Consider the following 16842-nt stretch of genomic DNA (forward strand, 5'->3'; position numbering starts at 1 on the left):
CAAAACCTTAAGACGAGAGATCGGTCTATATGGCAGCTATATCCAAATCTGAAGCGATCAGGGCCAAATTGCAGAAATATGTCGAAGAGCCTAACACAACTCACAGTCCCAAATTTCAGCAAAATCGGATAATAAATATGGCTTTTATGGGCCTAAGACACTAAATCGGAGGATCGGTCTATATGGCAGCTATATCCAAATCTGAACCGATCAGGGCCAAATTGAAGAAGGATGTCAAAGGGCTTAGTACAACTCACTGTCCCAAATTTCAGCAAAATCTGATAGTGAATGTGGCTTTTATGGGCCTAAGGCCCTTAATCGGAGGATCGGTCTATATGGCAGCTATATCCAAATCTGAACCGATCAGGGCCAAATTGAAGAAAGATGTCGAAGGGCCTAACACAACTCACAGTCCCAAATTTCAGCAAAATCTGATGGTGTATGTGGCTTTTATGGGCCCAAGACCTTAAATCGAGAGATCGGTTTATATGGCAGCTATATCCAAATCTGAACCGATCAGGGCCAAATTGAAGAAAGATGTCGAAGGGCCTAACACAACGCACTGTCTCAAATTTCACTAACATCGGACGATAAATGCGCCTTTTATGGCCCCAAAACCTTAAGACGAGAGATCGGTCTATATGGCAGCTATATCCAAACCCGAACCGATCAGGGCCAAATTGCAGAAATATGTCGAAGAGCCTAACACAACGCACTGTCCCAAATTTCGGAAAAATCGTACAATAAATGCGCCTTTTATGGGCTCAAAACCTTAAATCGAGAGATCGGTTTATATGGCAGCTATATCCAAATCTGAAGCGATCAGGGCCAAATTGAAGAAAGATGTCGAAGGGCCAAACACTTCCTGATGCCAATGCCAGAGTTCCGTCAATCCAAGACTTTGCTGCCGACAGTTGAGCCTAGCATGCGACCTCAAGTGTCGTCTCAGGTATTCGGTAGGAATCATCTTCCATTCCTTCCAGGTTTCCTATCGTCGCCGCGATTATATCGCGATGGGGTGACCTGCTTCTATCCTCAATTCACTCTCCCATTAAGTCTCAATGCCGCAGTGGCTGTTGCACACTTAATCTGTATTTCTCGGTGTCTGATATCGAAAATAGTTTCCAGTCCCCTAGCGGGTTTGGTCCTCATCGTCCCACCTATGGAAATACAGCATGTTTTCTAAGCCTATGGTTTTATCCTTACGTTGCACTTTCTCAATCACAGTCCACAAAACTACTGAAGCGTAAGTAAATATTGGTCTAATCACTCTCCTGTAGAGCCAATAGATTATCGTCCGAATTAAGGCCTCATTTCGAACCTAGGCCATCTACGCCTACGGCCGTCTCGGTCTGTTTACATAGGGCCCAACTTCTGTGAGCCTTCTCGATATGTTCCGGAACCTTACACTTCCAATTTCCTCACTAGGTATAACCTTATCAGATATCGAAATCTGTCGAGGAAACATGGTTCGTCTAATTGGCCCAGCTTCGTCTTCCTCGCAAACGGTCAGATTTCAGTCTTTTAGGGTTAACATTGAGACCCCTAGGTCCAGCTTAGTCTAATGTCATCTGCAAGACCCTTTCGGCACTTTTAAATAGCTGATTCGGATCCTTACCGCTTAGAAGTATTAGAACATCGTCTGCGGAGCAGGCGGTTTTCAATCATTCCTCAGTGGGCTCTTTATGGTGACCACCTATAGAATTGGCTATAAAATGCTCATCTGTTGCGCGCCCTGTACCACTTTCTCCTCTACCTGTATGCCATGGGACCAACAATTTAGCCACCTGTTCGTGTGCCTGTGGTTTATCGAGTCTCTCAGGACCTGGTCCACGTGGTACTGGTCTAAAGATTAGATCAGAATGTCGGTGAGCACGTTAACCAGAACCTCCACTGGGAGCTGTATACGTCAGCTCAACTTCGTCGCGCTTCCTTGCAGGCCGGCTCCTTACCTTTTTCAGCGACCATCTTCCCCTTCCGTAGAGGAGACCACCGTAGCATCGAGGTCAGCATGTCCGCCTTTGTCCGGGAAAGGGTACTAAAACCATCCTCTCCTATGACAAAGGGTACTAAAACTACCCTCTCCTTTAAGAAAGGATAATAAAACTGTCCTGTTCTTTGGGAAAGGGTAATAAAACTTCCCTGTTCGTTGGGAAAAGTTACTGGATTTACACTATCCTTTAGGAAAGTGTACTACGCCTGGGTTCGAATCCAGGGGAGACTATCAGAGAAAAAAATTTGCAATGATGTTTTTCCCTCCCAATGCTGGCAACATTTTTGAGGTACTGTATGTCATGTAAAACTTCTCTCCAAAGAGGTGTCACACTGCGGCACGCCGTTCGGACTCGGCTATAAAAAGAAGGTTCATTGAGCTTAAACTGGAATCGGACTGCACTCATTGATATGTGAGAAGTTTGCCCCTCTTCCTTAGTGGAATGTTCAAGGACAAAATTTACATTAGCTTCCCCTTCCGTGATGCTTGTGGATGTTACAGTCCTCCATAAAGAATCGCTTCCTTCGTTCCTGTTCCGACTTTGTGTCCCTCCGCAGGATACTGTCTGAAGTCTCCTGGCCGGGAGAGCTGGCTTTGTCTTCCCAGAGTTCTTGGAAGCGGGGAGCTCTTTTTCAGTGTGCTAGCAGTGTAATGCTCTTCGAGAGATCGGATTCCAACATATGTATGAGTGCCTCAGATGTCAGTTCTATCCCTTCCTGCACTTTCGCCCGATTGCACTGCCGGTGCATACTTCTCAGTCTCCTACGTCGTGGCCTGGATTGCTTTCTCGGTCTTCTTGTAAGATAAGCAAAGTCCTCGCTCACTACCGGTGTCATCCCTTTGTTGTCCTCATCTCTCTATCCCTTCCAGCACTTTCGCCTGATTGCGCTGCCGGTGCATACTCCTCAGTCTCCTGCGTCGTGCCCCGGATTGCTTTCTCGGTCTTCTTGTGAGATTAGCAAAGTCCTCGCTCACTACCGGTGTCATCCCTTTGTTGTCCTCATCTCTCTATCCCTTCCTGCACTTTCGCCCGATTGCGCTGCCGGTGCATACTCCTCAGTCTCCTGCGTCGGATTGCTTTCTCGGTCTTCTTGTGAGATTAGCAAAGCCCTCGCTCACTACTGCTGTCATCATCTCTCGATTCGACTGCGATGTTTGATTGGCGCTGATGAGTCCGAATCGGAAACACCACCTTTACTTAAGGGCTGTTAGTCTGATGACTGGTTGTGCGCTTGAAGCTTCATTCTCAACTACTGGTGCCAAGGCACACACACCCATAGAAGGGTCGAACAACATGCTACGGTCTGACGCCATCATCGCAGCTGTTGGATCTTTGGATTCATTTTTGAGCCTACTCTTTAATAGGTAGTACCTATACCAGAGATCTACAAACCGAACTAGAACTAGTCACCCATATCATGTCTGTCCGTCTTCTCTCATCTATGCATATATGGTTGCCCAAAAAGTAATTGCGGATTTTTTAAAAGAAAGTAAATGCATTTTTAATAAAACTTAGAATGAACTTTAATCAAATATAATTTCTTTACACTTTTTTTCTAAAGCAAGCTAAAAGTAACAGCTGATAGCTGACAGAAGAAAGAATGCAATTACAGAGTCACAAGCCGTTGAAAAAATTTGTCAACGCCGACTATTAAAAAAATCCGCAATTATTTTTTGGGCAACCCAACAGCATGCTTATTTTCATTAGAACTCACCTTTGTTTCTTCTTTTCTTTTTTCTTACAAAAATCCAGTTTATTTTTCTCTTTCACTTATTTTCCCAGTGTAAACAAAAAAAAACCTTAAAACTCAAAAAAAAATTTTAAATAACTAAAAAAAAATTTATTTACAACTATTCTCCCCTTTACATTCAATTCTTTTTCTTCTCTGCCACCATTTCTTCACTCTTTCTCCATAGCCAATCGGCCATTTCATCATCTCCTGCCTTCTTGGACAATGTAGTCAAGGCCATGCGATCATAATAGCCCCCAGAGACTCCCTTCAATTCTGGATCCAAGGCCAAATACAAAGCAGTTTGGGCACCAGCTTTGGTGGAACGCCAAAATAATTTGCGAGCCAATGTACCGCCCAGGCTCATTAAGGCATTATTTCGAGTTAGTTCACTTTGCACCACACCAGGATGCAGGCAATTAACATCCACCTGACATCTGGATTCCTTGAGAATTTGGGCCAATTTTCTGGTAAACAATATATTGGCCAATTTACTTTGACCATAGACCTTGAAGGCATTGTAGCTCTTCTCGCTGTTGATGTCCTCCTTTTGAATGTGACCCCAGGCATGGGCCATAGAACTCACAACCACTATACGACTAGGAGCTGAGGCCTTCAGTTTCTCCAGCAATAGATTGGTCAGCAAGAAATGACCCAAGTGATTAACAGCAAACTGTTGCTCATAACCATCGATGGTTACAGAGCGTGGTGGAGCCATTATTCCAGCATTATTTATAAGAATATCTAAATGCTCTTCTTCCTGATTGAAGTTGGCAGCAAACTCACGCACTGATTGCAAAGAGGCCAAATCCAAGGTACGATTATAGACATGGGGATTGCCTGTTATGTCCATGATATCTTGTCTGGCATTTTCACATTTTTGGTAATCACGGCAGGCCAGGTAAACGCGCCCACCTCTCTTAGCCAACTCCAGGGCAATTTCTTTGCCTATGCCAGTATTGCTGCCGGTTACAATTACCACCTTGCCATCTATGCGATTCGATTTTTGGTAAAAAGGACCTTCACGCCACTTGTAGAAGAGCCACATTGACAGGAATGTTGCCAAACTCCAGAAACCAAATTCAAATATGGGCCCACCTTCCAAACATGCAACCTGCACTTTATCACGACATAGTATTCGGTTTAGAAAATCAGTAACTTTCATGGTGTTTACTTATCGGTAACTATTTTAAGACTCACGCTTAACAGTTTGTTTTGTTTGTTTTAATTATTAGCTATTTTCGATAATGGCATGTCTTATGCCAGAGACCGGCGGGCCTGATTCATTTTTGGTCGGATTCTCAATAGACACTGGTTGTCAGCGTAGCTGCTCTAGCCATGTGAACAATCATATCAAACATGTTGCCATCAGACATGGATGAGTAACACCACACATTTGATACTTTTTTCGTACTTGTTTGCATTCAATTGAAACCTATTCAGTGTTGCCAATATGGCTTTTGAACTGCTTAAAAAAGCAGATGACATAATTTCGTTGTAGTGTGGGAAATGGGGGATGGCATCTTGAAGCAGAGCTGGGCATATGCTTTTAGGGCATTGAACGGTAGATAGTCACAACTCCCGGTAAGAATAGAAGGAAAACAAGTAAAATCTTTTATACCCTCCACCATAGATGGCATTTGTCAAATTCTTTGAATGACTTTTTCAATATATATATGAGCTATTGGGTTGCCCAAAAAGTAATTGTCGTAGTAATATAGTCGGCGTTGACAAATTTTTTCAACGGCTTGTGACTCTGTAATTGCATTCTTTCTTCTGTCAGTTATCAGCTGTTACTTTTAGCTTGCTTTAGAAAAAAAGTGCGCGAAATTTTGTTTACATTTGTTTGTTTGGCGTCAATTTTAATATGGGTACCACTTGGGTATTGAAAGAAATTCATTTAACAAACCGAATCAATGCTTGTGATATGCACCTTAAACGCAATGAATTCGATTCGTTTTTAAAATGAATCATAACTGGAGATGACAAATGGATTGTTTACAACAACGTTAGTCGAAAACGATCATGGTCCAAGCATGGTGAACCAGCTCAAACCACTTCAAAGGCTGATATTCACCAAAAGAAGGTTATGCTGTCTGTTTGGTGGGATTGGAAGAGTGTGGTATATTTTGAGCTGCTTCCAAGGAACCAAACGATTAATTCGGATGTTTACTGTCAACAATTGGACAAATTGAATACAGCCATTAAGGAGAAGCGACCAGAATTGGTCAATCGTAAGGGTGTCATATTCCACCAGCACAACGCTAGACCGCACACATCTTTGGTCACTCGCCAAAAACTGAGTGAGCTTGGCTGGGAACTTTTGATGCATCCACCATATAGCCCTGACCTTGCACCATCAGACTACCATTTATTTCGATCTTTGCAGAACTCCTTAAATGGTAAAACTTTCGGCAATGATGAGGCTATAAAATCGCACTTGGTTCAGTTTTTTGCAGATAAAGGATACTAAATTTGCCAGGAAGATGGCAAAAGGTTATCGAACAAAATGGCAATTATATATTTGATTGAGTTTATCCTAAGTTTTATTAAAAATGCATTTACTTTCTTTTAAAAAATCCCCAATTACTTTTTAGACAACCCAATAGTTCTTCATTTTCATGGCATCTATACGGAAAATTAATGTTCTTATATATTGTAGTATTCGTCGCTTCTCTGGAAAGATAGCTTACGATTGATGCCAATTTCATTAAAACCCATTCAGCAAAATATATACAAACAACAACAATTAAAAATACAAATGTCTCGCACACCAAAGCCGAGCCTTAAGGAATTGGCTGACCTACATGCCACGTATGGCCATGAACTCACACACTCACACTCCCACACACCCTCACCTAGATTGTGATACTCTTTCTCTCGCACCATTAGTTTCTCTTACTCTCATCACTTAGATACTCCCACCCATAGCTTTGCATTCACACCCATAACGAATGCTTTAGAAAAAAACCAAAAACAATTTGCTGTGTTTATGCTTCTTCTTCATTAACTGAAAAAAAGTTCATTTTCATGGCTTTCTTAAAGGAAAATGAATGTTCATAAATACAATAGTGAAAGATAGCTTACGATTGATGCCAATTTCATTAAAACCCATTCAGCAAAATATATAGAAACAACAACAATTAAGGAATTGGCTGACCTACATGCTATGTAGGGCCATGCACTCACACTCTCATACACCCTCACCTAAATTGTGATACTCTTTCTCTCGCACCATTAGTTTCTCTTACTCTCATCACTTAGATACTCCCACCCATGGCTTTGCATTCACACCCATAACGAATGCTTTAGAAGAAACACCAAAAACAATTTGCTGTGTTTATGCTTCTTTTTATTTTATTGAAAATCAGTTCCTCATTTTTATGGCTTTTCTTTAAGGAAAATTTCTTTTCATATATATTCGTCGCTTCTGTGGAAAAATATCTTTCGATTGATATCAATTTCATTCAAATCCATTCAGCTGTTTTGCCGCAATATGTACCACAAAAACGCTTTTAAAAAATGCCAGACCGTTTAATATCTAATGTCGTATATTTATTGACAACATTGAATTGTTATGGGAATATGTACATAACTGACCACATATATTTGATATACCATTATAACATGCAGTTTGAATCGTACTTGATTTCAATGTGCATTTTATAACAATTGTAATAATCTCACATTATCTCACATAAGACACATCAACAGTGGGACATTTTTTGTTTCGGAAACATATTTAAGGACAAATTAAGAAAAAATTATGGTTGGATACCCATTTTTTAGGTTTTAACAAGTAAAAAGCATGGACTTCATATAATATACGAAGGTTGCTATGTATATTTTGGGATCCTTGTATTATAAAATCCTTTCAATTAAAGAAAAGATGCACAGCAAATTTTTGTTGGTTGTTATATCCTCCACCATAGGATGGGGGGTTTACTAATTTCGTCATTCTGTTGGTGACTACACGAAATATTCGTCTGAGACCCCATAAAGTATATATATTCTTGATCGTCGTGACATTTTATATCGATCTAGCCATGTCCGTCCGTCCGTTTGTCTGTCGAAAGCACGCTAACTTCCGAAGGAGTAAAGCTAGCCGCTTGAAATTTTGCACAAATACTTCTTATTAGTGTAGGTCGGTTGGTATTGTAAATGGGTCATATCGGTCCATGTTTTAATATAGCTGCCATATAAACCGATCTTGGGTCTTGACTTCTTGAGCCTCTAGAGTGCGCAATTCTCATCCGATTGGAATGAAAATGTGTTTTGTTATGATATCCATCAACTGTGCCAAGTATGGCTCCAATCGGTTTATAACCTGATATAGCTGTCATATAAACCGATCTTGGATCTTGACTTCTTGAGCCTCTAGAGTGCGCAATTCTTATCCGATTGGAATGAAATTTTGCACGACGTGTTTTGTTATGATATCCAACAACTGTGCCAAGTAGGGTTCAAATTGGTCCATAACCTGATATGGCTGTCGTATAAACAGATCTGGGGACTTGACTTCTTGAGCTTCTAGAGGACGCAATTTCTATCCGATTTGGCTGAAATTTAGCATGACGTATTTTATTCTTACTTTCAACTACTGTATCAAATAAGGTTCAAATCGGTTCATAACCTGATATAGCTGTCATATAAACCGATCTGGGATCTTGATTTCTTGAGCCTGTAGAGGTCGCAATTATTATCCGATTTACCTGAAATTTTGTACGACGGATTCTCTCATGACCATCAACATACGTGTTTATTATGGTCTGAATCGGTCTATAGCCCGATACAGCTCCCATATAAATCAATCTCTCTATTTTACTTCTTGAGCCCCCAAAGGACGCAATTCTTATTCGAATTGGCTGACATTTTACATAGGTCTTCAACATATAATTTAATTGTGGTCCAAACCGGACCATATCTTGATATCGCTCTAATAGCAGAGCAAATCTTTTCTTATATCCTTTTTTGCCTAAGAAGAGATGCCGGGAAAAGAACTCGACAAATGCGATCCATGGTGGAGGGTATATATGAATCGGCCCGGCCGAACTTAGCACGCTTTTACTTGTTTTTTTCTAAAGCATTCGCAATGGGACACTACATGTCGTGTAACAGCTTTAAGCATCCTTTCATTGTGTGAATGCAAAGGCATAAATATGAGTATTAGTGGTGGAGTGCGAGAGGTGACTGGTATGTGTGAGAGAAGGAGTATGCTAAAAGAGGTCACTATTGGGGTGCGGGTGTGTGGTGGTATGATGCGCTTGAACCTAATTGGTGTTATTTGTCATGAAGGTCAGTCTCAAGCTCAAGCTGCGGCTATGGACAATGATGTTTGCGGATTAATGTTTTGGCAACGGTTAAATACAACTTTGGCAACGACTAAATAAAGGGTGATTTTTTTGAGGTTAGGATTTTCATGCATTAGTATTTGACAGATCACGTGGGATTTCAGACATGGTGTCAAAGAGAAAGATGCTCAGTATGCTTTGACATTTCATCATGAATAGACTTACTAACGAGCAACGCTTGCAAATCATTGAATTTTATTACCAAAATCAGTGTTCGGTTCGAAATGTGTTCATTCACCGTAACGTTGCGTCCAACAGCATCTTTGAAAAAATACGGTCCAATGATTCCACCAGCGTACAAACCACACCAAAAACAACGCATTTTTCGGGATGCATGGGCAGTTCTTGAACGGCTTCTGGTTGCTCTTCACTCCAAATGCGGCAATTTTGCTTATTTACGTAGCCATTCAACCAGAAATGAGCCTCATCGCTGAACAAAATTTGTCAAAATTTGAACACATTTCGAACCGAACACTGATTTTGGTAATAAAATTCAATGATTTGCAAGCGTTGCTCGTTAGTAAGTCTATTCATGATGAAATGTCAAAGCATACTGAGCATCTTTCTCTTTGACACCATGTCTGAAATCCCACGTGATCTGTCAAATACTAATGCATGAATATCCTAACCTCAAAAAAATCACCCTTTACAACTTAGGCAACGGTTAAATACAACTTAGGCAACGCACTTATTTAATCAATGAAGTAAACATTATAAGGAGTCAAGTAACTGATTTAGGGGCCACACTATGTACTTAATAAATGAAACAGTTGGTGAAGAGTTAAAACAAGTAAAGAAAGGAAAGAAGAAGCAATATATTTTTTTTTAATTATGTGATGCGTTGCATACATTTCATGGCAAAAAATCAATATATTGGTTTGCCCAAAAAGTAATTGCGGATTTTTCATATAGTCGGCGTTGACAAATTTTTTCAACGGCTTGTGACTCTGTAATTGCATTTTTTCTTCTGTCAGTTATCAGCTGCTACTTTTAGCTTGCTTTAGAAAAAAAGTATATTTGATTAAAGTTCATTCTAAGTTTTATTAAAAATGCATTTACTTTCTTTTAAAAAATCCGCAATTACTTTTTGGGCAACCAATATATTTGTATGTTTCTATGTTTGTATGGACTAAGAATTACTAGCAATATTCAGATAGTTTAAAATGTTCATTTGACGAAAATAGTGCACTCTCAATATCAGAAGGGGTTGTGTGAGGGATTACCCTGCCACTGAACAGACCAAAGCGGCATGTAGCGCGATCTGGTAATATGGAATCTCGAATGTAAGGCAAAACGAACCTGACACAAAAATATGACGTCAAGTATTTGGGGGACATCCTTTTTCCTTAAATGACCTATCATGAGGGTCCTACAAGTAGGGTTTTACAAGTAGAGAACCTAACATTGAAAAATGAATTCAACTTTCATAGAGTTTTAGCCCAAAAAGGCACTAACGGACATGCAGCCTTACTACGACAATATGGGGCTGAAGTTCTAGGTATTTGAGAAAAGAGTTGGAACTTGACATTGAAATTTTGGGTTATCAATTTCAAGGGCCCCAAACCTGCTAGAAAGGACGTGTTGGCGATTTAACAAGATCTGGGTCTAAATGAAGGGGTTTTTGGAGAAGAGTGCGAGAGTGAGAGAGAGAACATTCAAACATTTAACAAGTGGCTGAGAGTCCGCCTTGTACCAAAGTTGACATGTAGCCCAATAATACAGTATAGCCCAATAATTGCGGATTTTTTAAAAGAAAGTAAATGCATTTTTAATAAAACTTAGAATGAACTTTAATCAAATATATAATTGCCATTTTGTTCGATAAAGTTAAGTTTCATGTTATCCTTCCTTCAATTCCCATCAAACAAACAGCATTTAATCCGATAATAATAATATGAGGCATAAATTAAAGAAGAGGGTACAAATCCTACAAACCAAGAATGAAAATGAAAAAAAAAATCTTTTTGGGCTAATTGCCTGTGTGACTTACTCTTCAACTTTTGGTATATGTACTGCTTTCAAGCGAAAGGTATTGGCAAGTTGGGTATGCCAACAATGTGGAGTATATTTTAAGTCAAGATACACCCATTAGACCTAGGATTTTTTATTACAACTTTTATTTCTGTGTATTTTAGAAGACATATCGGAGCGTGTTTAGGTGGGCTAACTCTTTATTAATAAGAGGGCTGTTGACCATGAGAATGAATATGACAAGAATTTAAAGATTTTATTGACTACTGAAAAGAAATCGCCGGACATGCTGGACACAGACAACACGGTTCGGATGCCTGCTTAGAGCCCCCTCATCAGCGCCATTGTGTTCACTGAGCCTACCGTCTGCCGGCTTACAGTTCTTGGCTTGCTTATCTCTACTATTTAAGCTTATAATACAAAGGGGATTTCCTATGGAATCTAAGTGCCACCATAAACAAACAACTACTGCGGCTGCTATACTTTGATCCAGAACAAATATACTCTACATTCTAATTTTAGTAGAAAACGTGTCGTAACGCATTGCAGATCGAATTTTTCGCCTGAGGGCTCTCAGTTTTGCAAAATTTTACATCTTTAAATCCTCGAACAAGAAATTCAATCTGTTGCCACCCCCAAATGAGTTACGATGCATGTACTGCTAAGCATCAGTAGGTAGAATTGGTATGTTCTGGGACAAAAGAAATGCTGGGTTCCTACACCCACATAAGGCAGCAGGTTAACATTTGCAAAATTAGCTATGAGTAAATAATTTTGTCCCTCAAAACTCTTTTGCTGATTCAGTGTTTTTCTTGGAGCTCAAACATACCAACTATACCTACTGATGCATGTATAGCAGTATATACAGCGGTCAAAAAAAGTATTCATCATTAGCAAAATTGATAATAAATTCACTTATTTTGGGTAATTGAAGAAAATTTAAAGTAAACAAATAATGCAGTTTTATGCAATAGTTTATTTTTCGTAATATGTTTTAAAATAAATTCAAAAAATAAATTTAATTAGCGCAAAAAATGCAATTTTATATAATAACACCAAAAACAGAACAAAAAAAGTATTCATCATTGATGTGCTATCATCAAAGTCAAATTCAAATATTATTTGGGAATCCCCCTTTTCTGTTTTATTTAGTAAAGGAGGCTTTGTCCTTGACAGCAAATATTTAATTTCATTGAAAATATAGTTTTTGTCAAAATGGGTCGTAAGCAAAACGAGGTTTCTGATGAGGTAAAAGTTTAGATAATAAAACACCACAGGAATGGTTTAACTCAAAAAACTATTAGTGAAATATTAAATAGACCACGATCTACTATACAATCCATCATCAGAAACGAAAACTGTTGACAATAAACCAAGATCTGGTCGACCAAAAGCACTTTCAGTTGGAGATGTGCGTTGGCTAGTGCGGCAAGTTCAAAAAACTCCGAAGACAAATGCGACCATTCTTCGTAAAAACACTATGGAATATTTAGGGAAGGAAGTTACTACACAAACAATTCGAAATACACTCAAAAGGCATAGTTACAGAGGAAGAACTGCACGTAAGAAGCCCTTTATAAATAAAATAAACCGAGTGAAAAGGCTAAACTTCGCAAAAATGTATGTAAAACAGCCCGAATCATTTTGGAAAACGGTCATTTTTGCAGACGAGAGCAAGTTTAATCTTTTTGGGTGCGATGGAAAGGTCATAGTGTACAGAAAACCAAATACAGAGCTTGAAGAACGAAACACAGTTGCTACTGTAAAACATGGTGGAGGTGGTTTAATGGTTTGGGGGTGTATGGCGGCTTCAGGAGCGGGAAATCTTGAAATTATTAATGGAGTAATGGATCATAAGTATTACATTGACATTTTAAAGAGGAATTTAAAAGATAGTGCTGTAAAACTTGGGCTTGGTAATAACTTTCAATATTATCAAGATAATGACCCCAAACATTCTGCTTTAAATACCAAGATGTGGATGCTGTATAACTGCCCCAAAGTCATTAAAACTCCTCCTCAAAGTCCCGACTTGAACCCAATTGAACATCTTTGGGAACATCTCGAACGCAAATTGAGAACGCGCAATTTTTCGAGCAAGAGTCAAATGCAACAGGTGATAATGGAGGAATGGACTAATATAGACCAAAATATAACCGCTAAATTAGTCCAATCGATGTCAAACCGTTTAAAAGAAGTTATAAGACGCGGTGGTCGAATAACAAAGTATTAATTTTTTTAAATTATGTTATTTATTTTTTTGTTTTTTTGCAATGATGAATACTTTTTTTGTTTAATTTTTTGTGTTCAGCTGTAAAATGGCCCTTTTTGTTCCAATAAATACTATTTTTTTCTTTAAAAACAATGAAATTGTGTACATATATATCACACAAGCACTACTGCATCATTAGTTTAATATGTTTTTATTCCAACTGTCTTTTGTAGACTTATTAAAAAAAAACATTGAATGATGAATACTTTTTTTGACCGCTGTACGTCAAACCTAGTTGCTTTGTTCCGGTATAGGCATCGGACAAAAAATGCAATCAGTTGCCGCCCCCAAATGAGTTACGATGCATGTACTGCTTAGCATCAGTAGGTACAACTGGTATGTTCTAGCTCAAATTAAATGCTTGGTACCTACACCCACATAAGGCAGCGGGTTAACATTTGCAAAATTAGCTATGAGAAAATAATTTTTTCCCTCAAAACTCGTTTGCCGCTTCAGCGTTTTTCTTGGAGCCCAAACATACCAACCATACCTACTGATGTATGTATAGCAGTATATACGTCGTAACTATTGGCTTGCCCAAAAAGTAATTGCGGATTTTTCATATCGTCGGCGCTGACAAATTTTTTTTACAGCTTGTGACTCTGTAATTGAATACTTTCTTTTGTCAGTTATCAGCTGTTACTTTTAGCTTGCTTTAGAAAAAAAGTGTAAAAAAAGTATATTTGATTAAAGTTCATTCTAAGTTTTATTAAAAATGCATTTACTTTCTTTTAAAAAATCCGCAATTACTTTTTGGGCAACCCAATAGTTGCTTTGTTCCGGTATGGGCATTACAATTTCTAAAGATTTGCTCATTCAAAGCCCTCAGACGCAAAACTTCAATCGGTTCACCCATTGAGTTGCGACAAATATTAGTAGACCAAATTGGTATATTCTAGCTCAAAGAAAAATGCTGAATCGGTGTACATAAAGATTTTTTATGAGAACATAAACTCAATAAAATAATTTTTTTTTTCAAAATTTTTACGCTTTATTCTTCTCTGTGATATTTTCCTTTAAACCCACCATTTCTTCACTCTTTTTCCACAACCAATCAGCCATTTTATCATCTTGGGCCTTCTTTTGCAGCGCCGTCAAGGTCATGTTATCATAATAACCTCCCGATGCTCCCTCCAAATCAGGATCTAAAGCCAAATATATGGCAGTTTGGGCACCACCTTTAGTTGAACGCAGAACCAATTTAGAGCCTATGGCATTGACAATGCTCATAAATGTATTATTGCGAGTTATTTCACTTTGCACAGAGCCCGGGTGTAAGCAATTAACATCAACTTTGTCATTTGAGTTCTTTAGCATTGCAGCTAATTTTCGGGTAAATAAAATATTGGCCAATTTACTTTGACCATAGGCCTTAAAAAAGCCATAGCTTTTCTCACTGTTAATATCATCCTTCTGTATTTGGCCCACACGATAGGCCACTGAACTAACCACCACTATGCGACTGGGTGCCGAAGCCTTTAGCATATCCAACAGTAAATTAGTGAGCAGAAAGTGACCCAAATGATTGACAGCAAACTGTTGCTCATAGCCATCCTCTGTTAATTGATAGGGAGTGCCCATAATGCCGGCATTATTGATAAGAATATCCAAACGATTTTCCTCCTCCTTGAATTTGGCCACAAAATCACGCACCGACTGTAAAGAGGCCAAATTTAGAGTACGATTGAAGACATTTGTGTTACCCGTTAACTCGATGAGTTCTTGACGAGCTTTTTCACATTTTTGCTCGTCACGGCAAGCCATATAAACTCGACCTCCCCTTTTGGCCAATTCCAAGGCTATTTCTTTGCCTATGCCTGTATTACAGCCGGTGACTATAACCACTTTACCATCTATGCGATTGGTCTTTCGATATGAGGGACCCTCGCGCCATTTGTATAAGAGGCACATTGTCAGCAAAGAGGCTAAACTCCAGAAAGCCAATTCAAATTTGGAACCAACTTCAGAGCACACTACTTGCACTTGTTGACTGCACACAATTTTTGTTGAAAATGTCGACAATCGACCAGGTGTTTCTTTGGCTACTAATGATGAGTGTTTGAAGCATTTGGACGGTTTGTTTTATAGATTTTTGATAATCGTTTTTGAATGGTTTTTCGGTTGAGGCCAAAACCGACCCCTTTAATCGTTATCTTAGAGCAATGCTGATTAGCATAGTAACTGCTGCATTTTTCGATTAATGCCAACAAATTTGCTACTATCAGATTGGCAGGCATTACAAAGCACTTTTGTTACAGATTTTAGTGCTTGTTGATATTGAAGTAGCGAAAACTGCACCAAAAATAGTAAAAGGGAGTAAAAAGATCATATAAACCGATCTGTCGATTTAGGGTCTTAAGCCAATAAAAGCAGCATTGATTACCGAATTTCGCTGAAAGTTTGAAACAGTGAGTTGCTTTGGGCCTCCCATCATCCCAACCAAATATGGTCCAAATCGGACCACATTTTGATATAGCTGCCATATAGACCGATATGCCGACTAAGGGTCTTAAGCCCTTAACTGCTGCCTTAGTTAACGGATTTTGCTGAAATTGGAAGCAGTGAGATGAATTAAGCCACCCGACATTCAAACTAAAAATCATCGGACCATATTTTGTCATTAGACCGATCTGCCGAATTATGATTTATTACCCGATTAGACTAGGCCTCCCATTACTTGAACTGGACCATTGGACCCGTTGCTTGAACTGAACCCGTTGGTTGAATTGGAACATTGGACCATATTTTGATTTAGCGGCCATATTGACTGATCTGCCGACATTGGATCTAAAACTCCTAAAAGCCGCATTCATTGTCCGATTTCGCCAAGATTTGAAACAGTGAGTTATATTTAGACTTCCGTCATCCGAACAGAATATTCCATCATCCGAACAGACCATGCTTATATATAGCTGCCATATAGGCTGTTGTTGTCTTTCGTCTGCTAGATTCTGTTGAATGTCAAGATCCAGGAACTCTGCGACTAAGATGGGGATCTGGGTCTGAGTCGAGTGGGTCTGGCTGGACAGTTAAGCAGGTGACGTGCATCGTGTGGTCCCTGATCACAATCGGGACATATATCATGCACCTCGGCATCAATCCCTGCTCTATAGGTGTTGAGGCGGCTGCATCTGCCGGCACGTAATTGAGCCACAACTACTCTGGTTTGCCGGAGGAGGTCAATTTCTTCGGTTGCAATGGGAGGCGGTCGTTCTCCAAGGACTACATTCACCTGGTAGCGCATCTGCTACCATGGAGGCCACCGTAGCGCAGTGGTGAGCATGACGCTGAACGCCTGGGTTCGAAGCCGGGCGGGATCGTTATAAAAATTTCGGCGGTGGTTATCCCCTTCTAATGCTGGCGACATTTGTGAGGTTCTATGTCATGTAAAAACTTCTCCTCAAAGAGAGGTATCGCACTGCGGCACGCCGTCATTGAGCTTAAACTTGAATGGGACTACACTCATTGATATGTGAGAAGTTTATCCGTGTTCCTTAATGGAATGTTTATGGGCAAATTTTGGTA

At 39.4% G+C, this 16842-nt stretch overlaps 3 protein-coding genes across 6 annotated transcripts in view; 1 reads left to right on the forward strand and 2 right to left on the reverse strand.

Moving 5' to 3' along the window:
- The window catches only part of LOC106091359 (uncharacterized protein CG43867), an 878705-nt gene that overhangs the window by 165459 nt on the left and 696404 nt on the right, over positions 1 to 16842 (forward strand). The gene's annotated exons all lie outside the window — the stretch shown is intronic.
- On the reverse strand, positions 3832 to 5021 carry LOC106085330 (retinol dehydrogenase 13-like). Its single transcript, XM_059367854.1, has one exon. The coding sequence runs from the start codon at positions 4886 to 4888 to the stop codon at positions 3863 to 3865; it is 1026 nt and encodes a 341-aa protein (XP_059223837.1). The 5' UTR covers positions 4889 to 5021; the 3' UTR covers positions 3832 to 3862.
- Positions 14302 to 15630, reverse strand: LOC106085325 (retinol dehydrogenase 13-like; the record flags this gene model as incomplete). The annotated part of the gene is made up of 2 exons (XM_059366338.1): positions 14302 to 15247; positions 15611 to 15630. Coding segments are annotated over 2 exons (966 nt in total), but the record flags the coding sequence as incomplete, so codon positions are not given.

The sequence above is a fragment of the Stomoxys calcitrans genome, chromosome 4 (genome assembly GCF_963082655.1).
Source record: "Stomoxys calcitrans chromosome 4, idStoCalc2.1, whole genome shotgun sequence".
NCBI lineage: Eukaryota > Metazoa > Arthropoda > Insecta > Diptera > Muscidae > Stomoxys > Stomoxys calcitrans.